Raw genomic sequence first — 25539 nt, 5'->3', positions numbered from 1 at the left:
AATGCTGCCCCCACCCCTATGCTTCCTTAAAACAGGAAACCACATAGACTAGAAATGATTGCTCGAGGCTTGTGAAATTCACAGACTGAATAGACTCTGTGAGATTGAGTAGTTTGCTGTTCCAGGCTTTGCACCAGGGGTCAAAATGTATCAAGAAAGAAAAGCAGAGTATTTCTCGGTTATCAAAAACTGAAAGGCTTTGTGCTCCAGGTATGTTATTATTGTTAGTGGAAACTGTGAGGATTAATTTCCTTTCCACCTTGAGGGGAAAACAAAACCAAAAAAAAAAAATGTGGAAAACGGAAGGACCTTATCAGAAATCCTCACAGCTAACGCTTCTGACACTCAGAAGAACTTGCTTCGTTCCGCTTGGAGAGATACGGTTGGGACGGGAATCCTGTCCATGGTGCTGACACACAGCAGCGTCTGGCGGTTGCCTGGGGGATGGTGCTGGGGGTGGGGAATAAAGGGCGGGATCTTAAGGAGTCAAAAAACAAGCTCTCTAATTATGCAAGGAAACAAAGACTGCCTTGTAAGAACATACCTGAAAATCACTAAAGCAAGTAGCAAGTAACGGGATCTCACTCTTCAAATTTATATAGTTGTTTGTTATAAGGCTTAAACAGAAAACAGTATTAACAACCAACAAACTTTAAAAGCAAATTAGGTTATGTTGGTTAGGGGAATTGTACTAGATATAATACATTATTAGGTTTAAGATTTTTTCTTCTTTAAAAAAGCAGCTTTAAGTAAATCTGCCTTGATTTTAAAGTCATTTAAAAATTCCAATCTAGAATTTCTATTTACATATCTTGTCTTCATTCATGGAAAGCAGGAATGGTAGCTCTTATATTAAATCAGATTTATTTCTTTATAAATGTCATCTCCTCAATAGGCAGGGATATAGCAGCACAACACACACACAACAATTGGAAGAACAAAGATATGAAACAGAAATGAAGATAGAGAAAATAATTATTTGCTTTTTCCTCAGTTTAAATCATGAGTAATTAGGAATTTAAAATTTCTGGCAAAATACACTTCCATAGTTCTTTGAATAATTATGATATTTTGGAGCTGTAACACAGTAAAGTAGGGGAAATAAACATATGGAGCACCATACAGTATTAAATAAAGAGTTATGGTAGTGTAGTGGTTATGAATTGGGCTGCTAACCTCAAGGACCGCTGTTCAAAACTACCAGCTGCTCCATGGGAGAAAGATAAGGATTTCTGCTTCCATAAAGAATTACAGCCTGGGAAACCCTGTTCAGGGTTTCCATGAGTTGGAACCAACTCCACAGTACATAACAACAACAGTATTAAATATGTTATGCATACTGTGCATTGAACCCAAATCTACATTGACTTTAAAACAAATGGAGACTTGTTATTACACATGAAGTAAATTAGAACTCATAACAAACAGTTCAATAGTAACTGCTCACATGGAGAGATTGTGGATAAATTCTGTAGACTAAGGGTGTCTCAAACGCACTGCTGTGGAGTCAATTCCTACTCATAGTGACCCTGTATAGGGTTTCTCAGGCTGCAAATCTTTATGGGAGCAGAAATCCTCATCTTTCTCCCTCAGAGTGCTTGGTGGGTTTGAATCACTGACCTTGTGGTTAGTAGTCCAGTGCTTAATCCTACAATGCCACCAGGGCTCCTTCAGGTGTGTCTAACCTCCTGTTAATCAGTTCTTGGCTCCATTTCTCCCATTTGCCTGGTTGTGATTCTCTGTAGTAATTTACTGCTTGTTCTTGACACAAAGACAAAGTATGTGTTCATTCTGAAGTGCTCCTTGGGCTGCCAGCTAGGTGTGTGTGTGTTTCTTCTTCTTCCCAGCTCTATAGCAGTCACTGGAGAACTGATTTTTTTTTTTTTTTTAACATGTCTTGATTACCAAATGAGTTGTCATTTCTCTGTCCTTCACACTGGATTGTAAAAAGTCTTGGTCTTCCATTTATTATTATTTTTTCACATTCTGGTGTTAATAACAGAAGCCATGTAGAGGGAAGAGGCAAAACTAAGAAGCCACTAGGAGAACTGCCCAGGGCATGTCACTCTGGTGTATCCTAGAAACCAGGGCTCCATATTCATCCAAGCATGAATCCCTCAACTCCCCTTTGTTTTTTTTTTTTTTATAGGTGCCTTCCACTTCCCCACTCCCTCCTGAGCCTTTGCCATTATAATTCCATTTATCCACGACAGAGCCCTGTCAGGACATAGGGACTTAAGGAGGACAGGTACTGGCTGCTGTATTTGAATTTCAGACACAGTAGTCATTTCTTTATAGGAGGAATTAAAAGACTCAGGGACACAAAAAGATGAGAGTTTAAACTGAAGTGTCTCTTAGTCTGGTTTCTCTAATATTGTCACACACCACTTAATATTTTTATGATAACTTCCTCAGTATTCTCCAGCTGCTGTTTTGTAGCAGCTACCGTCGTTGTCGTCTGTCTTCTCCAACTGCTAGAGAAGAGTTGAAAGGTATTTTTTTTTCTTTTCTCCATGCCACCTTATTACATCTTCCCTCCTAGCCTCTTTCTCTCCTTTCTGTTCTGTGTCACCATTTCAAAATGGCAAGCTTACCATTCCAGACAGCAGTTGGAAGACTCCAGCAAGTTTGGGTGGACTAGGTGAAGACTGGAGGCGCCTCCCTCCTCAGGATACACTCTCCTCCCTTTCAGTCTGCTTCCCACCCCCTCGTCCTTCTCAGTTTGGGGGTGCTTCATGCTGTGAAGGGATTAGCTGGGAGCATGGAAGCTACCTCAAATCGTACCCGCTGCTGAGTTTCTGTGGACCAAGAGTCACATTAAGAACCAGAAGCCCAGTTAAGCTACAGAAGCGACCGAAATCAGTGAGTTTTCTCTACGAAAAGCGCACTGATAATCTTTCAGTTCCTTCTCCTTTGGTCCAGCCTCTTTACAACCACTTCCTCCCCTCTCCATCTTTCTTAGCGTTCTTATTTAAAAAAAAAAAAAAAAAAATCACTCTCATATACATTTAAAAATATATGTTTTTTGGAAAATAGACAGGAGGGAGATAAGGTGGGGGATGTAGTAGGCTAAGAACTGAACACTTTGATTAGACATCACCAGGGAGAAGATTGCTCTCTCCAGATGCTGATTTCCAAAGCACTTGACAATCACCAGCACAAGTCTAGAGCAGGCAGCGGCGGCGGAGGCTAAACCCGCCGGTGGGCAGCTAGAGCCCGGCACCAAGGCTTGCCCAGCGCTCTCCGGACGGACCAACGCACAGAGAACCTCCTCTCCACCTGGTGCCCAAGAAGACGGCGGCTGGCTCAGTCTCCCTCACAGAAGGCTGGCAGGACAAAAAGGCAGCACGAGTGGCGGTGGCGGTCCCCGAGAGGGCTCCAGCGGCGCGTGGTGACCGGCGGCGCCCGCAGCGGCCACCTTACTCACGGCTGCTGGCGCTGCCGGGAGGCGGCAGACAAGACCTCAGGTTCCTTGGGCTCGCCCGCTGCGCTCTGGGCGCATCTGCGCGCCTGTCCCTGCGCTCTGTGGAAAGAGCAATGGATCTTAGTCGGGATTGAATTCTTCCAGCCCTCTCTCCAACCTCTCAGTCCTTTTTCCTTCTGCCTCTCTCGGGCAACCTGCGGTCTACGCCGCCCCTTCCCTTCCCATTATCCCAGCTCGCGTTCCCTCTGCCACCTTCCCTTCCCGGACCTGATCCCTGGGCCACCATGGCCGCAGCTATCGCCAGCGGCTTGATCCGCCAGAAGCGGCAGGCACGAGAGCAGCATTGGGACCGGCCGTCTGCCAGCAGGAGGCGGAGCAGCCCCAGCAAGAACCGCGGGCTCTGCAATGGCAACCTGGTGGATATCTTCTCCAAAGTGCGCATCTTCGGCCTCAAAAAGCGCAGGTTGCGGCGCCAAGGTCTGTGCGGGTCACTGTTGGGAGGTGCGCCTCGGACCTCTCCTATATCCCTGTCTGGAGTATCCTTAGTCTCTACTCCCTCTCTTTCTCCCTCCATCCCTACCCCGGGTCTCTCTTCTGAGAGCTCCGAGCGCCTGCCACTGGGAGCTGGGAACCTACTCTCAGGCAACCTGTAGCCACCCCAAACTCAACCCTGACAGGAGCTAAGTTGTTGGCTGGCTCCTCTGTCTGCTTTTTGCTTTCTCTTGTGAGCTGGGTCCACTTTGGCTTCTCCTGAGAATGGAGGCTTAGACCAGGTTGCTGTCTGACCCTAGACCATTAGTAGAGGAGCTTTTGTTCCCCAAACACCTCAGGGTCGCCTTCCTTGTTCCCAGGCTGCTAGAAATGTTTCTTTGTGTGGCTCAACTTGGCCTCTCTGGTCTCTCAGAAATCTTGTCTCTTAGCAGGCACTAGTGTAAGGAGTGGAGCGGTGTGAACCAATTGAGATTTATCAGAATGCTGGTTAGCCGGCAGCATTGAGTGTTCTCTAGCCCCTCACTCAAATCTCCGGAGTGGAGCTGAGAAAGCCGGAGCAGTAAGCGTCTGAATTGGGGCTTGATGAAGTATAAATTCCTAATGTATGTCAGTTTAAATCAAAGGACTGACACATTCTGTGGAACAAAACCAGCAGACAATACATAAAAATGACTAGAATGGTCTTCCTACTACACATATTATTGGAAAAGCAATTAATGCCCAGTATGACCTTCTTTTTTTACTTTAAAAATGTCAAGATCTGAGAAAGCAACCCCCACAGTACATGGGGCTCAGGGAGGCTTTTGTTTCTCTCTAAGCTTGCTTTCTCATTTAGTTGTTAAATGTAGTTATTTAGAGAAGCTTGAAGGGTATTATGTGCAAGAAAGGGGATTGCTTGTTTTTCATAACCAAGTGGGTTTGGCAGGAAGCATCAAAGAATATATTTACATTTATAGAAGCATATGTTTGCCCAGCACATTATACTGTCGGTGCCCAGCTGTGTTTGTTTTAAATACCCCGTTGTTTCAAAGACAGAGAGAATCATATCTGTGTGTATCTATGTGAATGACTGTGTGTGTTCAGTGTACACATTTACAAAGCTGTGACCTAAAGACTGAATGCTCATTGTTTAAAAAGGTTAAAGTTAAATGTTGGTGAAAAAAAAAAATAAGGATAGTCACCCATTTTGCAATTAAGAAATTGGAGATGACTTGTTGTTGAAATCCAGTTTACTAGGCAAACATCTGGGGGGAAATTAGAATGGAAATGCAATAACAGATATAAATATAGTAAAAAGAACTTCTTGATGAAGGATTTAGGGGCAATGATACCAAATGAGTCTATGCGCTTTTAAGGAGGATGAATTGAAATTGTCCACGTTAGCTAAGAGACACCTTTGTGGTACATGGCCAGCTCAATTGTTTGAAGCACTTGTTCCACAGAGTAAAACATTATCATGGTTACAGAGTTTGTATCTCACCTTATTTCATCAGATTATCCTTTAGAATAAGGAACTCTGGTAGTATAGTGGTTATGAATCGGGCTGCTAACCTCAAGGTCGGCAGTTCCAAACTACCAGCGGTACCACGGGAGAAAGATGAGGCAGTCTTCTCCCATAAAGATTTACAGCCTTGGAAACCCTGTATAGGGTCACTGAGTCAGAACCGACTCCACAGTACTTAACAACAACAACATCCTTTATAATACAGCTTTCACCTGGTAGCACTTCACATTTACCATCTACTTAAATAGTTTCTCTTTTGTATAATGTGTCTTAATGTAAATGATGATGAACATTTTCCATATGTACTCTTCAAATACAAAGGAGCTTCAAAAACTGTGTGGAAGAATTCTGTTATCTTTCAAATCCATTTCCCACAAAAGTTTTGAAGCACGTTTATATAGTAACATCAATAAATTGCTTCATAAACATGTGTATTAAATGTTTAGTGTCACATTGGATGGCAAAAGAGGGTTTGCTCAACACAACGAATCTTCAGATGGGTGTATCCCGCCCTCGCAGATATAGAAAACTATCTGATTTCTCTAGTTATCTATTTCCCATTTTGAACCCTAACTGCTCTCTTGGCATTCATGAGTTCCAAATAATGCTCATAACTCAATGCTCTGAAGAAAAATATAGTTGAAGTGACTTTTGCTACCTCATTTTTTTTTTTTTTTGGTGGGAAATTTTATCAGAATTTTGCTATAATGTAATAAACTCTTTTGTGAGGGAAAATAGCAATAGTATATATTTCTCAGAAGGAGCCCTGGTGGTACTGTGGCTAAAGTCCTGGTCAGGCATTGTGGGTAAATGCACTGAGCTGCAAAGTTGGTTTGAACTGCAAGGTCAGTGGTTCAAGCTCACCAGCCACTTCTTGGAAACCCTATTCAGGGTCACTAAGAGTCAGAACTGACTCAACAGTACTTAACAGCAACAACAACAACAAAACCAATTACACATAGTGGAGCCACCTGAAAAGAACTCATTCAGTAATTTTACTCATAAAGGTCCCAACATTCATTTTGAGAACTTAGATCACATGACTACGTCACTGTTTATTGGTGGTAAGCAGTAGGAGGAATCTAGGCGCATTCATTTGAACAGTTTTATGATAGTTACTATTTTGTCATCCTGGGGAAAATCCTTTTGTCATACAGCAGTTCATGTGCTTATGAAATACGTGTTTCAATCTATGGTTTTCTAGTTCCTTGGAATCAGGTCTAATAGGAGCCCATTGTGTATGACCATGGACAACTAGTTAAGAGTGTTCTATCAGTGCCCAACATTAAACCGACAGACACTCCACATGTACTTGCTGAATGAATGAAAAATTCCATATTTCTCAGGACATGCATGCAGCAGTAGTAGAGTGTGAAGATCGGCTACCATTGACTGTTATTGTTGTTAAGTGCCATCGAGTTGATTTCAATCCATGGTGACCCTGTATAGGTTTTCCAAGGAGCAGCTGGTGAGCATGAACCACTGACCTTGCAGTTCAAACAACTTTATGGTCTGACGCATTATCCCACAGAGCCACACCAGGACTCCTCCCTACCATTGACTAAGGACTTAAAAATGCATTTACTTTAACAACTGCCTATGCACATGGAGTCTTGGTGTGGTGCTATGGGCTAATGTGCTGGATTACAAGGTAGGTTTCAACCGCAAAGTCAGCAATTCAAGTTCACCAGCCACTCCCCAGAAACCCTATAGAGGGTTGCTATGAGTTAGAATCCACTTGATAACAACAACAACAACAACAACATGCACATAACACCTTATTTCAGGGACTGTGCTATTGAGAACTTGTCACTCATTATAACCACTTTATGTAGTGGGTACAAGAGTATTATCCATCCATTCTAAAAGGAGACATTTTATTCACAGAAAGGTTGTATAAATTCCTAAGTTTATATAGTTTAGTGAATAGCAGTGCTAGGATTCAAATCCAGGTTTTCAGTCTAACTCCAGTGACCCTGATTTTAACAAATGCCAATGGTCTCTTGCCACATATTTTATATTCAGTCTCTTAGTTGAGATTCATCACTATTTAAGAATATAGAAAACAAGGCTTGGTGACTTAATGTATTCGCAAAGACAAGCTAGCACCATAGACAAGTCTGTGTACCCTAAATCTCCTATCCCTTTGCAACCTAATTTTACACTGTTTCGGTTGCTTTTGACATTGCAAACTCCTCATTTAATGGAAAGCATGCTACTTCAGGGCATGCACTAGATAGTCAACATGTAAACTTGTTGATTGGATGAATGTGCAAGTGTTTTCCCTGATGTAGAAACAGATGTGTGGGCATTTCGGGGGAGACTGTCAGAAAAATTCAGTGCTGTATTCTATTTACTTTCGTATGTAGCTTTGTTTCTCACAGGTGTCAGAACGTAGCACATTTTGGTGTTCTTTTCTTAATGACTTGCAACATCTACCTGAAATTCTGTAAAGAATTAATTTAGAGTGTTTTCATCAGTAGAAAATTAATGTTCATGCTGAATCCTTTATTTCATGAATTTGTCTGTACTATATATATATTCTAGACACTTCTTATTTCAAATAAGATGCCTTGATGGTTACCTTTCTTATAGGCCTCATTGTAGATGATGAACCAAATCAAATTGCAAAGGTAATGTTGTTGTTAAGTGCCGTGGAGTTGTTTCTGACTCACAGTGACCCTGTATAGGGGTCCCAGGAGCAGCTGGTGGGTTTGAATGCTGACCTTGTGGTTCATAGTCCAGTGCTGATACTACAGCAGAACACCAGGGTCATAAATGAATCATGGAAACCACACAGACTGTTAGAAATCTAGATACTATGCATGTTGTATTTGCTGCTTTTGAATTAACACATTGACTCATAGTACAGTGTGACTATGAGTTGGAAATGACTGGTTAGCATTTGACAACAACAACATTGTTAGTACTAATACCAGAAAAACAATGTAGTCTAGTTTAGTTCATTTGTCAATTTTATTATGTATTCTGTTGATATTGTACACAGATACATTTTTGACTCTAGATTTCCCTTACAAGTCTAGTTTTATGTTATTTGGGAATTTAACAATTGGATTGTATTATTTGACCCTTCTTTTGTTATTCATGTGGTGAAATGGACTGGTTAAGTCATTCATCTTCCTCCTTTGCACTCAACCTATACATTTGATTTTCTACCTCGCCACATGGATTGATTTTCTTTTAAGTTCACTGTCAGTAACCTCATACCTTCTCCTTCCATCTTTATTCAATCATGGCTTTATGTTCTAATAAGAAAACAATTTCTCATACTCCACAACTACTTTAATCAGTTGTAATATAATAAATTTATGTGATTTTTCTTTCCATAGTGTTTGTAATGCCCACCAAAATATTAGGTGGTGGTTGTTGTGAAGTATAATCAAGTTGGTTCCAATTCATAGTGGTCTTCTATATGGTTTCCAAGGAACAGTTGGTGAATTCGAACTACCAATCTTATGGTTAGCAGCCCATTGTCTATCCCATGGTGCCACACCAGGACTCCAAAGGATTGGGTAGTGGTGGTGATTATATGCTGTGGAATAGATTCTGACTCATAGTGACCCTGTATAGAGTTTCCCAGGCTGCAGATCTTTACAGGAGCAGAAAGCCTCATCTTTCTTCCACAAAAGATTTGGTGGGACCATGTAAATACAGTATTTGAGACTGTAACACAAGAATTGGTTGTTTTTGCCATTCCACTAGTTTTTTTTGTTTTTTTTTTTAATTTTTTAATGTTTTATTGTGAATTATATGATAGTTTACATGGGAGAACATTACTTTTGCATTCATTCTATTGTATAACATTTCATTGCCATGGTTACAATCCCCTCCATGCATCATCAGTGAACCAAAGCATATACCCTACAAGCCTGCCCCCTGGTCCTCAACACACAGCCCCTCTCCCTCTCTTGGTCTAAAGTCCCCAGCCACTGCATCTCTCCACATCATCATCTCTGCCTCCACCTCTGGCATCACTGCTTCTCTTAGTAGGGTCCCGTTCTCCGCTCTTTTCCCTTGATGGTCCTAGGGACCTTTTCTCCTAGACTGCAAAGTTAATCACTCTCGTCCTTCCTACAAAACGTCTACCTTTATTTTTACAACCCTCACAATTAGTCCCGATAACAATTATTCACTATTGCATCACAAGAAACTATCCGTGTTTCCTTTCATCAGCCCCACCTAGACAGACTGGATACTACTCAGTGGAGATTCTACCTTCCTCTGCACCCTCTGGATCTAGGTTCCCTCTTGAAAGCTTGTAAGCCAGTCACTTCTTGCCTTTTGAGTGGCCCCACTTTGGGTAGCCAATTTCCAAGTTGCCTATCCCTGTCTACTCTGTGTATGAAGGGGGTGGGAATGATCCTTGCTGTAAAGATTTATTCCTTCTTTTGAGCTACTGCATCCATAGGTGTAAGTCAAGCTCATCAAATTGTATCAGATTACTCTTTTTTTCCTCTTCTTTCTTCTTCTAGTTGAGCTCTGATCATCCAGTCACTGAAGTCAGGTCACATTCCAGTAGTTTTAAAGTGATTCATCTCAGAAGCAGGAACAGTAACCATCCAGAAAGAAGAGTTAGAATCAGAGTGCAGCTTGTGGACCCTGAGGTTACTTTGAAGGCAGGTGTAGTTGACAGAGGTGGCAGCAGAGACAGAGTGGTGGTCTTCCCAGACCATGGACCAAGTGAGGCTCAGTGTCTTTAGGCAAGGCCAAGGAGCTACGTAGCTAAGAGACTGTTGACTTACAACTGAGAAGAGGTACTTCTGACTTGAGAACTGCTATATCCGGAGTTATTTTGGATCCTGAATTGTACCTTGTTGTTTATTGTTGTTAGAAGCCTGTCAGTTGGTTCTAGCTCATAGCGAGCGACTCTAGGTACAACAGAACAAAACACTGCACGTTCCTGAGCTATTCTCATAAGTTTGCTTATGTTTGAGCCCATTATTGCTGCTGCTGTGTCAGGTCAGTCCATCTCTTGGAGGGTCTGTTTCATTTTCCCTGACACTCTACTTATTAGAGCATGATATCCTTCTCTAGGGACTGGCCCCTCCTGATAACATGTCCAAAGTACAAGAGAGGAAGTTTCGTCATTCTGGCTTCTAAGGAGCATTCTGGCTGTAATTCTTCCAACAGATATGTTTGTTTTTCTGGCAATCCTTGGTACTTTCAATATTCTTTGCCAACATCATAATTCAAATGCATTGATTCTTAGAAATTCTACAGGGCAATTTTACTCATAGTGTTACTATGAGTCCAAATTGGCTAGATGGCAGCAGGTCTGATTTTTGTGGTTTTTTTCATCCTTAAATATGTTAAGGCCTTTAAATATTTGTTCATGATTTTTTATCCTCCCTACCATTTGGCCAAGCTACATTTGTTTAACTCTATTCATCTTTCTACATAAGTAAATGCCACCAGTTCCTTAATCATTTTTGTGGCTTCAACTGCTCAATAATGACATCACCCTTATCTAGCAATGATGTGAGTTTTAGTTTCAGGAAGAGAACTTCATGTGAGGCCAAATTTGATGTAGAGTACATGGGAATGTGTGCCTCCCTTATCTCTGAGGGCTGGGGAGGGGCATGAAGATTTGACTTGAATGGAGGAAAGTGGAATTTGGATAAATTTATGGGCCCTGGTGTTGCACTGTAGGCTAATCACTGGACTGCTCATTTCAAGTTTCATGGTTCAAATCCACCAGCTGTTCTCAGAAACTCTACACAGGGCAACTATGAGTTAGAATCGACTCAATGGCACACAATAACAACATGCAAGGCAGAAGGAGCTCTGGGAGTGCAGTATTTAAGTGTTGGGCTGCTAACCTTAAAGTTGGTGGTTTGACCCCCTTCAGTTACTCCATGAAGAAAAGACCTGGTGATCTGCTCCCCTAAAAGTCCCAGCCAAGGACACCCTGTGCAGCACTTCTATTCTCTCCTAGAGTTGTTGTGAGTTGGAATTGACTCATAGCACACAACAACAACATGCAAGGAAAAAGTAGCCAGTTGGGTTTCATGCCTGAAAAGTGAGATGAAAGGATAAGTGGAGGGAGAATGACCTAAGATCGTGATTGCACCTCCCAGAATTAGAACCTTTATGTGCCATGTGTCTTATTGCTCCCAGCCTCAGCTAGTAGGTGGATTAGGGGAAGTAAAGGAATTTTTCCAAGGACTCATGCTTGGCAGATGTAGTGCTGGAACCTAGTTCTGACTGATACAGGGTATAACTTTTAAGCAAACTCAGTGGATAATAGAGTTCAACATCATATTCCAATATCTTTTTGGATTCATCCCAAGGGTGGGTAAAAATGTCAACCTCCTCAGACTCATGACTTACCTATGTTCACCCCTAATGTCTGAGGAGAATATGGGTGCTAACCAACACCACACACAGAAGGAATTTCTTAGGCTCTGTCATCATTTTCCATTTCTGTCCAGTGGGTGGAACACAAGGTCACAAAGCTGTACCGGATGTCAGTGTTCAGAGACTTTCATCCCATAATCACTTAAACTTTTCTTTTGGAGTCAACTATACCAGCAGTTCCATGGGAGAAAGATGATGCTTTCTGTTCCCGTAAAGACTTACAGCTTCGGAAACCCTATGCTGGGTTACTATGAGTCGGAACCAACTCCACGGCACACCACCACCACCAGAGAGTATGGCAATATTGAAATTTCCCAGCAAAATTTGGAATATGTCATGGTTGTTAAACTTTTGTTTTCTTCATTTCATGGCCTTTGCTTTTGGAAAACTATAAAAGTTGTTGCATTTTCAACTATATTGTGTTAAGCAAAGGCTTCCTGTCCCATGCTGCCACTACTGAACTGATGCAATTTTATCATTAGAAATGTCCCTGGTGCCCAACCATTCCCATAAATGTTATCATTTTACTTTCTGGGTAGTTTATTATTGTATATTCAGGTGAAACTGAGACCCATAGTGCACTACTGAGCATTTTTTACAACTCCTACACCAACAAATCAACTTCAACTCTAAATTTTTATATTACTATGGGTCTTTCTTTTGCTCCATGATAGTATGTTGTTGTTATGTGCCATGGAGTCAGTTCTGACTCATAGCAACCCTGTACATTGTTTCCATGGCTGTAAATCTTTACAGGAGCAGAAAGCCTCATCTTTTTCCCATGGAGCAGCTGGTAGTTTTGAACTGAAGACCCTGAAGTTAGCAGCCCGATTCGTAACCACTATGCTACCAGAGCTCCTTTCCGTGATAGTATTGTACATGTTATGTGCCATCGAGTCGGTTCCGACCCATAGAGACCCTGTATAGGGTTTCCGAGGGTGAAATCTTTACGGGAGTAGAAAGCCTCATCTTTCTCCAGCAGAGCAGCTGGTGATAGTATAGGAAGGGATTATTTCATCACATTTTTCCTGGATACATTAGTTTATGCATAAATACTCCTGTGTGTTCATGTTTAAAAACTGAAACAGCATTTGCACCATCCATCATGGCTTTATAGGATAAACACTGGACTGCTAGCCAGTTCCAATCTACCAGCCACTCCATGGAAACCCTATACGGAATTGACTCACTGGCACTTAGCAAAAACAACAAAAACTCAGTAATCCACCACACAACTGACTCAGAGACCCTCTGCCCCACTTTGCCACAAGCTAGCTGGCCAATTTTCAATGAGAAGGTTGGGCAAGACAACTTGGAAGACTGATTGGTTTCTTCTTTTTCTCATTTATGTAGTGCTTATTCCATTTGCTACAGGGTTTATAGTTTGCATTCAAACGTCATCCCTAGGTCTTGTGTAGAGTTTCCGAGGAGTGGTTGGTTGATTTGAACCACCAGTCTTATGGTAGCAGTCCAGTACTTATCCTCAGCACTACACCAGGACTCCCCATTAGATGGACTGGAAAAATAAACCTATTGGTTTATTCAAACAGGGTTGACAGCAACTGCAAGCTTTGCTTGGGAGGGAGATGTTGTTGATGTTGTTAAATGCCATTGAATCAATTCCAACAGATAGCGACCCTGTATAGGGTTTCTGAGGAGCAGTTGGTGGGCTTGAACTGCTGACCTATGTTTCACAGTGCAGGGCTGATCTTACAGCATCACACCTGGAAGGAGAAACACTAAATCAGTGAGATTCTCAATTTCAGTAAGTTGAATTGCTCAAACATGTGGGACTAAAATTATTGGATTTTTATTTTAAATGTTCCTTTTGAAAGGATGCGGGGCTAATACACTTCTGATTAGCAGTCAGTTCATGAAACTTCTGATTCTCAAGACCATGACAGGATTTGGAATAGGAAAAACATCGTTTGGCAAAAATCTTAGTAAATAGTAATTTTCCTTCTGTAAAAAATAATTATAAGTTAAGAGGATCTGTTTATGAATCCATGAAGTTAGTTATTCTATAGTTATTAGTGCTGTATCTAAGGTGGTCCCATTTAAAGAGTGCATTCCCTAGAGGTGGTTTCATTAATCATGCTGATTTAATGACCACCATATTAGGAGTCCTGGTGTGGCACTGCAGAATAAAGCACTTACCAGCAGCGTTGGTTTGAACCACAAGGTTGGCAGTTCAAGCTCACCAGATGCTCTTTGGAAACCCTATACAGGGTTGCTATGAGTCAGAATCAACTAGATGACACTTACCAATGACAATATATCAATATTGGCTGCAAGCATCTTGTTTTATAAGGAAAAATGTGCATGTACCATATATTGCATATCCAGATTTGTAATTTAAGTAGCAGCAATGAGATTGTATAATATAAAAGGAATTTTTGATACTTGTAGGTTGGGTTAATTTTTAACCCAATCCATTTCAAATACCTCTATCTGGGTACCATAAAGAAAACCTTTAATTGAAATAGTCAACATCAGAAAGTTAAAAATAGAGCAGAATAAAATAATAGAAAAAATAGTATAGAGAGGGTGAGAGAGACCTCTGAAATATGAATAGTGCAGTGATAAACCAAAATTCTTGAGCTTGTAGACCTTGGGAACTCATTTTGCACTCCTCTGACATAGTTACTGTGTTTGTGTCTAGCCATTAAATATTTGTTGCTTTGAGTAATATAAAGGTGTTGCTAATAGGACAAACTAATAGGACAAACAGCTCATTGATTCTCAGCCTTAAAGATATTTAAGAACGTGTAAGTATTGTCGTTGCTGTTGTTTTTATTACGTGTAGTCGATTTGGTTCTGACACAAAGGGATCCTGTATAAGGTTTCTGAGAAACAGCAGGTGGGTTTGAACTGCCTACCTTATGGTTCAACCTGACCTTGCAGTCCAGAGCATTCTCTATATGTATGGTTTTAAGTCTGCTGAATGAGTTGTGTTATGTTATAGTTTTCATTCAGTAAAATACTTTCTAATTGACATTGTAGGATAAGCACTCCACCTCAAGGTTGGTTTGAACTGCAAGGTCAGTGGTTCAAACTTATGAGCTGCTTCTTGGAAACTCTATACAGACTTGCTATGAATCAGAACCGACTTGATGGCACACAACAACAACAATTTCCCATATGAATTTTTGCTGAATTTACAAATATTTAGGGATTTTCCAATGATCTTTTTATAATTAAATTTCACTACATTTCTGGAATCTTGGTGTGACGCTGTGGGCTAATGCATCAGACTGCAAAGTCGTTTGAACCAGCTGCTCCTGGGAAACCATACATAGGGTCACTATGGGTCGGAATCAACTCGACAGCACTTAACAACAACAACAACATTTGTAGGTTAAATCTGTCAAATTGAAGAGCAGATTTTATATCATTTTGGTCAGTGAAGCATATAAATTATTTTTTCAAAAATTTTTGTCACTAGGTGCAACATTGTATGTATGTCAATTAGAAAACTTCTTACTTGTGTAACTCAAAGTTTCTATTATTGAAAAAGATTGTCTTCCTCCACTTTTACCAGTTACTGAGAACTGTGTTAATAATCTTCCATTATGTTTATTTTGGAATAATAAACATATTATTTGGATCTGCCACTTTTGCCTTCAATCTTTATTGGCCATGGTAAAAGTATTACAATTGACCCTTTTATGATAATGTCAAATTTTTAGTTTTAACGTTTACTCTATTTGTGATAAGTATAATTACAGTCAGCTTTCTTTAGTATTTGCAAGATGACTTAAAAAAAAAATTTTACTTTTACCTTTTCCTGTGTGGCACTATAGGATAAGCACTTGACTGCTTACTTCAAGATGGGCAGTTCAAACTCACCACTTGCTCCTTAGAAACCCTACACAGGGTTGCTAAGAGTCAGAACCAACTTGATGGCCCTTAGCAACAACCACAGCAACCATCTTTTATTTCAGGGGAACTTTTCTAAGCATCTGCCGCTGTGTTTTGCATTTATTCTTGTCTTAAATATACTTTGATAATCTTTGTGTTTTAATTGTCTTAAATACAACTGATAATCTTTGTATTTTAATTGTACTGTTTATTTTATTTACACTGAATGAAACTGTTGACATACTTGTATTACCATCTTAATCTTCACTTTCCGTACTTCCAACCTCTTCTGTGTTCCTTTTTCTTTGTTTTATGTCATTTTTAATATAGCAAACATGTTGTTTTCATTTCCATTTTCCACATTTATTAGTTACTTCTTTATAAATTATTTACAATATATTTTACTAATTAGTCTGGATACTCACATTTAATTTTCACTTTATAGAGTCTAATATAGAATAAGCACTGGATTATTAACCACAAGCTTGGCAGTTCAAATCTGTCTGCTACTCCTCGAGAGTTGGAACTGATTCAAGGGGACCTAAACAACAACAATATTTATTTGAACACTGTAGTTCAAGCTCACCAGCTGGTCCTAGGAAAACCTATATACAGTGTCACTATAGGTTGGAACTGACTCAATGAGACTTAACAATTACAACAGCAAGATATCATCAGAGTCCTGGTGTAGCACTGTAGGGTAAATGCTGGACTCCTAACCAAGGTCGGTGATTCAAACCTACCAGCTAGTCCTTGGAAACCTTGTACAGGGTTTCTCTGAGTTGCAACTGACTTGACAGCACTTAACAATAAGAGCAGGAAGAGATTATTAAGGATTTAGGATACTTGGCACCATTGTTAAGTGCTTAGCTGCTAACCAACCGAAAGTTTGGGGGTTCAAACCCACCATCCACTTCACAGGAGAAAGATGTGACCATCTCTTTTGTAAAAGTTTCAGACTAGAAAACCCTATGGGGTAGTTTTAGTCTGCTCTATAGGGTCATGATGAGTCAGAATTGAATTGATGGTAATGTGACAATGGGTTTGGTTTGGGGTTTTGGTGTCATTTTATCCTCTAATGTTGTCATTGTTGCTATGTTTTTATTTCTGTGTGTAAGTGTGTTTCAAATCCATAAGTAATTTTTCTTAATTGCTTTATGTCGTTGTTACATGCCATCAATTCGCTTCTGACTTATAGTGATCCTCTATAAGGTTTGTGAGGAGCAGTTTTTGGGTTTGAACCACTGATCTTTCAGTTAGCTGTCCAGTGCTTATTGTACAGCACAACATCAGGATTCCTATTGTGTCAGACCTTCTAGTTAGTTATTTATAGTTTACATTATTTTTTATTTCTCCCTGCATTTTTATAAATTCACCTGGGATATTTATCATTTTCTTTGGAAATCTTTTTGCTTTTCCTCCCTTCCTCCTCCCCTCCCTTTCTTATTTATTTATTGTATGCATGTGTGAGAGAAACAGCGAATCTCCTCTTCATGAATTCTCTCTAACATTTGTGTGTATCTTTTTTTCTTTCATTTTGCCTTTATTTCTGAGTGTTATGTTTACTGGGTGTCAAATTCTAGGTTGACAATAGTTTTCTGTGATCACTTTGTTCTCAACTTTCCATTGTCTGGCTTCTTCTACTATTTCTTTTTGGAAATTCAACTGTCATTGTACTGTTGCTAATTTGAAGGTAATATGCCTTCTTTTCTCTTCTGCTTTTAGGATTTTCTATTGTCTTAGATATGACTACCATGATGTACCTTGGTGTGTATTTTATTTTGCATGAGAATTGCAGAATATTATGAATCTAGAATATAAGGTCTTATGCTAGTTTTTAAAAAAATTAATTGTATTTTCAAATATTACTTACATCTCACTGTTGTTTTTCTGAGGCTTCTGTTACATTTATGTCAGCCCATTTCATTACATCTCACGTGATCTTATGCTCTTTGCTTTATTTCACACACTTTTCCTCTTACTACTTTAGTCTCAATATTTTCAATTGGATTATTTTCCAATTATTTAAGATTGTTTTCCTCTGTTTCATTCATCTATTGAGTTTTAAATTTTAGTTATATTTTTCATTTTTAGAAATCCTTTTTGATTATTTTGTTTTGAATTTCATTTTCTGGTTAAATCTTCATCATGGTTCCTATTTCTTAAATATTTTAGTCACAGTTATTTTACACTGTGTTCCTGTTAACTTTCCTAGATGGGGTACATATAGGTTTGCTTTTCTTTTGGGTGTTACTCTTTGTCCTTCATTGGATTTTGTTCGGTAATTTTGATGGAAAGCTGGGCATTTCAGGTGAAATACACTTGAGGCCTTTCATGAGTTTTTCTCCTTTGGAGATGACTGTTTTAGGAGGTTACTTAAATAGGGGCAGAAAACCTCTCAATGTATTTTAGTATGGAAGAGATTTGAAGTTGGTTTTGTGTGTATTGTATGTGTGTACACACATATGTGTTTTAATTTGATTATTTCTAGTTTGTCGTTGGAGTCCTTGGTGTGACACTGTAAGATAAGCACTCATCTGCAAGGTTGGTCTGAACTGCAAGGTTCCACAACACATTTCTCCTGTATTTTTTTATTTGAATTTTGTCCCTTCTTATATAAGAGTGATTATTTTTTACTTTATTTAAAGTTTTACAATTTTGAATGATTCTTTGCTTAACTTGAGAGAACATGTTATATATTCATGTCCAGGATGAGGATAAGAACATTGGTCCTTTGTAAGACTAACTTTGAATGAATGAACAGGAGGATGAGTTAACGATGAAAATGGGGAAGAAATGCAACATGCGCTACTGATGTTAGTAGAGACCATGATGACCTTTTCTAAAATACTCAAGGAATTTAAAAGAAACTAAATCACCAGTCTTTAACATTGTAAAAAATCCAGTAGTGTCTTTAAAAAATATTACTAGATGTATTTTGTAGAAATCAAAATGATCTTTCCTAAATAGTCATTTGGAGATAAATATGTGTAAAGATCTGTGAAACATATATCTATATCAAAATGATGATACACAAGGTAGTGCAGTTTCACTACAATTGAAGGAGATCCAGAGACAGGCATTAATATTAACTGTGTCTCAAAAGCTGCATTATAGATAATGGATTAATGAAGGTCTTTTAATACCCCACAATCTAATGTTTGCAACAAATTTTCATACTGGATGCATGTATATTCTTCATGTGACCCTAAAGTAAGGAAAAATAAAAGTTTTATCACTTTTACTTCATTGTCTTAGGTTAGAATTATCTTATTTTCTCTTTCCTTACTAGGGTCTCAATGATGCAAATTATTCTAAGAATACAAAATCAAAAGGTAATTATGACCAAAGTAAAGATGTACAAATATATTTGGCAGTCTTAGCTATTAACACAACTGCTAATAATTCCATAGAATTGTTCCTCCACACCTTCCTTTTTAAAATAATTTCAAAGTGAAGAGAAAACATTAAACATCTTAAATAATTATAGGAATTTTGAGGAGTATAATTTGAGGACTAATACCCATTCTAAATTGATTAATAACAGGATCTACCAAAAGGTATATATTAAGCACTGGTAGTGTAGTGATTACAAGTCTGGTTGCTAACCTTAAAGTCAGCAGTTCAAAACTACCAGCTGTTCCATGGGAAAAAGATGAGGTGCTCTGCTTCCATAAAGATTTATAGTCTCAGAAACCCTATACAGGATTGCTGTGAGTTGGAACCAATTCCATGGCATACTACCCCCACTACACACACAGACACACACACACACACACGCACACACACGTACTATAAAGAGCATAGTGGCTTAGGAAATAGTTGAAACTTAACATGGTATTATCTTTGTCATCTTCATAGCTGTAGGACTGTGCATGAAGACCCAATTTTGTGATTTTGATCCTACTTTCTTGTACTTTGAACAAGCTTGAGTTTCATTTACTTCTCTTGCACATTGTAGGGTTTGTTGGGTTAGTGTTGTTGTTGTTGTTAACTACACTGGAGTCAGTTCGGAATCATAATGACCCTGTATAGGGTTCCCGAAGAGCAAAGGTGGTTTTGAACAGCCAACCTTGTGGTTAGCAGTCCAGTGTTTATATTATAGCATCAAACCAGGGATCCTGTTAGGTTAGTAGTTACCCTCTAAGTTATTATCTGAGCCCAGGTGTGGCGCTGTAGGATAAGCACTGGACTGTTAATTGCAAGGTTGACAATTCAAACCTATCAGTTGCTGTTGGAAACCATATACAGGGTCGTTATAAGTTGGAACCAGCTTGAAGACACACACGAAAATAAGACGGTATTATCTTCCAGGCTTTTACAAGTCTGTGGTCCATGTGGCATTTCTTTAATGAGTAGTACCAGCAAACAAGGAGCTCTGGTACCGTAGTAGTTACGAATTGGGCTGCTAACCTCAAGGTCGGCAGTTCAAAACTACCAGCTGCTCCACCGGAGAAAGATGAGGCTTTCTTCTCCTATAAAGATTTACAGCCTCAGAAACCCTGTGCAGGGTCACTATGAGTCGGAACCGACTCCACGGTACTTAACAACACAACAACCAGCAAACAAAATAAAGTATCAATAGAAGAATTGTACAAAGACACATTTAAATTTTATTGCTCTTCAGAACTGCTTTCATTTTCCACTTTTCATTCCATATTTGTATATTATTTTAATCATAATGTAGGTGCTTTACAATCTTGAGAGGAATGAATAAATGTCAACTGAGTTAAGGTATATGAAATCATCTTAATACTCATACTCCAAATGAACAATAAACCTGTTACTGTAGCTTTGTTTCTTAAAAGTATTCTCATATTATTTGCAAGTAGGGGAAGCGTGGTAGAATAAGTGGTAGAAAAAGGTTCTGAGAGATTATTGAACATACTGAAATCCTTTCACAATCAGAATCAAGGTATCAAAGAACATGCGGCCCTTATCCTGAAATGTTTAGTCTTGTGTAAATATATTGGTTTCTTATTGCTTCTGTAACAAATTACCACAAAACTAGTGACTAAAACAATTCATGTTTTAACCTCTTGATTCTGTAGGTTAGAAGTGTGACCTGGGCCTTAATGAGCTAAAATCAGTGTGTTAAACAAGGCTGTGTTCCTTTCTATAGGTTCTAGAAAAGAAAACATTTCCTCTCCTGTCTCACACCTAGAAGCCAACAAAAATCTTTGTCTCATAGTCCCCCACTCTTCCATTGTTAAAGACAGTAATGTTTCTCCTCTCTGACAGTTATTCCTTAGTCATATCTCCTCATCATTGTCCTTTAAGAACTGGATTGCTAACCACAAGGCGGGTGATTCAAACCCACCAGCTGCTCCTCAGAAAACCCTTTACAGGGTTGCTATGAATCAGAACTGACTCCATGGCACATAACAACATCATAAAATGGACACACTGAATACTCCCTGTTAATCTCTCATCTCAAAGTCCTTAATTTTATCATCTCTGCAAAGTCCCTTTGCCATGTGACATAATATCAAGGTTTCATGAATCAGAATGTGGACATTTGTGGCAGACTGTTAGTCTGCTACCATAGCAAGACAGTCACATGAATAGAAAATGGCAGTGAAACACAGTTGCTGCAATTCTGCCCTAAAATATAATGAAAGCATAATGCAATTCAATTCCATGCAGCTCTGTGTCAGAGGACAAGACACACATGCTAGATCAAGTGATGGATACAAGGCTTGATGAGAGAATGAGTTTGTCAGAGGCTATTTCTACATATGGATTTATATGTGCTGCAAATTTATCCACAGGTATAGCATAATGTATCATGGAAAATGTAAGGAACTTCCCATAGATTCCCATTGACCTGGAGATGAGAGGGAAAAGAGGAAGGGCTGGTTGGTCCAGTGTGGTGAGATCTGGAGACTCCTGAGACTGTGGACAAGGACATAGCCACGGAGGGTTAAAGCTGAGAATGAAGTAAGGAGGGATGCACAAGAATGCCCAAACTTGCAGCTAGTACCCATTTGACCTAGCCTCAATTGCTTGATGATCAGAACATGACTGTTGTTGTTGTTGTTAGGTGCCATCGAGTCGGTACCGACTCATAGCGAACTTGAGTAGAGGAAGATTAAGTAAACAATTTTGATTTTAAAATTGTAAAGAACTTCTCAGCCATAATCAAATATCTTGAAGCAATGAGGTGCTGGCCTGTAAGGGCTCAGGACCATGGTCTCCAAGGACACTAACATCAATTGACATAACACAGAGCACAGAGACAGTGCCCCATCTTACCTTAGTGACTAGCACGGGGTTCTTAAATGCATGTGATTTTCCACCTCAGGCACAACTGTTGGCCTCTCCCTGTCTGGAGCAATGAAAAATGAATGAACTCAAAGATGCAAGGAAACGCTTGTTCCAAAGGAGAAATGGAGCCTGGGAACCTAGCCTCTACGACCCTGAGACCAGAAGAACTAGATGTCTCCTAGGTACCACTGCCGATCATTCTGAAAAGGATAACAATAGGGGGCTCCGATACAGTGGGAACAAAATATGTGCAATGAAACACAAAAAAGACCAGGCTTACTGGTCATAGAAAGACTGGGAGAACCCCGAGACTGTGGCCATCAGTCACACTCCAAACCTGTAATAGGTTCATCTGTTGTGCATAGGGTCTCTATTGTTCTGTTGTGCATAGCGTCACTATGAGTCGGTACCGACTCGATGGCACCTAACAACAACAACAAGTCTATAACTGAGCTCACTTCAGTAGCTCGGGTTTCAGATAATGGTGAGCACGGCTATAAGGAGAACAGCAGCATAAGGGATGTTAATGTTCATTAGTAAAATCAAGAATATGAGGTCAAAGGGCAGCATTTCTCAGCGGGAAGAGTGCTGTTAGGTTGTGTGGATTGCAATCAATGTCACAGAGCAAAATGGATAGAAATTGTGAACTGGAAAGCCAATTTGCTCTGTAAATCATAATTGAAAAAAACAAAAACAAAAAAGCATTTGGAGAAATGCAAAGGTAGATTTTAAACATAGTAGCAGCCAGTGTGGAGGTTTGTATTGCACTTAGGTTAAGCACTGGACAGCGAACCACAAAGCCAGTGGTTCAAACCCACCACCCCCCCTTGGAAACGTTATACAGGGTTGTTACGAGTCAGAACCGACACAATGGTACTTAACAACAACAACAAGCAAAGCAGCCAGTGCAAAGAGTAAACCTTTATTAAAATCCACTCCATGCTTTCTATCTCTGCGTACCTCTTCTATCTAGGCATTGGTCACTATCCTCCTGCCACCTGCCATCTGTGTCCTGCTCACCAGAATGGAATGTTAACTGCATGCATCACATCATTGTCAGTGACCAGAAAGATGCATAGGCAGTTTTGGTGGTGCTTTACATCTAGGCATTGGGCTGCTAACCTCAAGGTCAGCTGTTCAAATGCATGCGCCACTACATGGAAGAAGGATGAGGTTATTTGCTCCTGGTGTAGCACTGTAGGATAAGCACTAGACTCTGAACCAAGAGGTCAGTGGTTCAAACCCACCAGCTGCTCCTCAGAACCACTGTACAGGGTCTAAGTGAGTTAAAATTGGCTCAACGGCACTTAACCACAAAGATTTACAGTCTCAGGAAACCACGTGCAGGGTAATTATGAATCAGAACGGACTTGACTTGGTGACAGTGTGTTTAGTTTTTAGGTTTTGCCAACTCCTCAGAAAAAAAAAATTTTTTTTTGACATAATTAGTCCAGTCTCCTAAGATTTGGTCGTCTTCCCACCTGCTTGGCTTCATTCCTTGATGACTCTCATCACCCTTTAAAATAACATATAAGATTCATACACTGTTGATGTTGTTAAGAGCCATCAAGTTCCAACTCACAGTCACCAAATATAGGGTATCTGAGGAGTGGTCGGTGGGTTTGAACTCCCTACAACACCATACACCGTAAGGTTCAAACTGACCTTTCTGTCCAGTGCATTATTCTACAGGGCCACACCAAGCATCCTGAAATGTTGGTTGGTCAAATATTTTTATGTCCATTTCACAGACAACATGGGAGGACGTAACTTTCTTGAACAACTGTCAAACTTCAGATTTTGTTCTGGAGATTTCAGGATGAATTCAGTAATCGATCATTTCATTGTTTTCTGCATCATTACTTTACCTTACTAGATAGCACAGATTCTGGGGTATTTTGGGGGCATGGCATTGACTCTTTGCAAGTTTAATTCCTTTCACTTTACACGTTCGATGACCTACATAATTGCAAAGCCTAGGAACTTTCTCTTCTTTAAAGAGAATTATCGAGTTAAGAATGTCTTGAACTTAATTAGCTTTTACTAATCCTTTTCTGATTGCCAAATATTTTTTATGGTTAAATGGTACACAGTAAGGGTGAAAATCATTTCCCCTTGTTGTTAAAACATTTGTGTGTGTTGTGTTGTGTGTGTGTGTGTGTGTGTGTGTGTAAAAATATACAAAGGGAACTTACATCGAAATCTCCACATTAAAACTCTTACATAATATCTGGCTCACATGTTTTACCTTAGGGAAAAATGAAGAATGGGATAAGGTACACATTAAAGCAAAATGTACACACACACACACACACACACACAAACAAAAACATAAGAAATGAGACAGTTTCTTTTGCATCTTCATAATTATTATGGATTTTCATTTCCTTATTTTCTTTCAGTTGTTATGCAAACTTTGTTGTTATTGTTAGGTGCTGTCCAATGTCCAATCATTTCCAACTCATATGCACAACAGAATGAAACACTGCCAAGTCCTGCACCATTCACAATTGTTGCTAGGCTTGAGCTCATTGCTGATGTCACTGTACCATTCCAGCTTGTTGGGGGTCTTCCTCTTCTTTCACTGACCCTCCACTTTTCCAAGCATGACATCCATCTTGATAATATGTCCAAAATAGAAGAGATGAAGGCTCACCATCATTGCTTGTAATGAGTATTCTGGCTATTTATTTGTGTTTCTGGAAGTCTGTTGTACTCTCAATATTCCTTGCTGATACCACAATTAAGATGCATCAATTTTCGATGGTCTTCCTTATTCATTGTTCAACTTTGATGTGCCTGTGAGGTGATTGAAAATACCATGACTTGGGGCAAGTGCACCTTAATCCTCAAATTGACATCTGTGCTCTTCAATACTTTAAAGAGGTCAGTTGCAGCAGATTTGTCTATTGCAGGAGACACCCACTCATCTATGTCAAGAGATTTGGAACACAACTATCTGGCTGACTGACTGGAAGATATCTCTATTTGTGCCCATTCCAAAGAAAGGTGACCCAACAGAATGTGGAAATCATCAGACAGTATCTTTGATATCCTATGCGAGTTAAGTTTTACTAAAAGTAATACAGAAGTGGCTACACACATCCATTGACAGAGAACTTAAAGAGGCTCAAGCCAGATTCAGAAGAGGCCATAGAACGAGGGATATCATTGCTGATGTCTGATGGATCTTGGCTGAAAGCAGATAATATCAGAAAGAAGTTTACCTGTGCTTTATAGACTATGCAAAGGCTTTTGATTGTATGGATCATGACAAGCTATGGACAACATTGCAAAGTATGAGTATTCCGGAACACTTAATTGTGTTTATGAGAAATCTGTACCTGGACCAAGAGACAGTTGTTCGAACAGAACATGGGAACACTGAATAGTTTAAAGTTAAGAAAGGTGTGTGACAGGGTTATATTCTTTCACCATACTTATTCAATATGTGTGCTGAGCAAAGAATCCAAGAAGCTGGGTTCTATGAAGAAAAACATGGTATTAGGATTGGAGGCAGACTCATTAACAACCTGCGATATGCCGATGATACAACCTTGCTTGCTGAAAATGCGGAGGACTTGAAACATTTACTGATGAAGATCAAAGAGCA

At 39.6% G+C, this 25539-nt stretch overlaps 1 protein-coding gene across 2 annotated transcripts in view; it reads left to right on the top strand.

Moving 5' to 3' along the window:
• Nucleotides 1-25539, top strand: part of LOC102830049 (fibroblast growth factor 14-like) — a 978820-nt gene that overhangs the window by 634281 nt on the left and 319000 nt on the right. Inside the window, exon 1 of one of the 2 annotated variants that reach the window (XM_006846670.1) lies at nucleotides 3709-3901. The exons of the other annotated variant lie outside the window; for it this stretch is intronic. Within the exon in view, the coding sequence (XP_006846733.1) occupies nucleotides 3709-3901 (193 nt within the window). Of the gene's footprint in view, nucleotides 1-3708; nucleotides 3902-25539 lie in introns of those variants that run through there. 2 annotated transcript variants of the gene reach the window in all.

Source organism: Chrysochloris asiatica, unplaced genomic scaffold (genome assembly GCF_000296735.1).
Source record: "Chrysochloris asiatica unplaced genomic scaffold, ChrAsi1.0 scaffold00029, whole genome shotgun sequence".
NCBI lineage: Eukaryota > Metazoa > Chordata > Mammalia > Afrosoricida > Chrysochloridae > Chrysochloris > Chrysochloris asiatica.
This window is presented reverse-complemented; position numbering and strand designations above follow the sequence as displayed.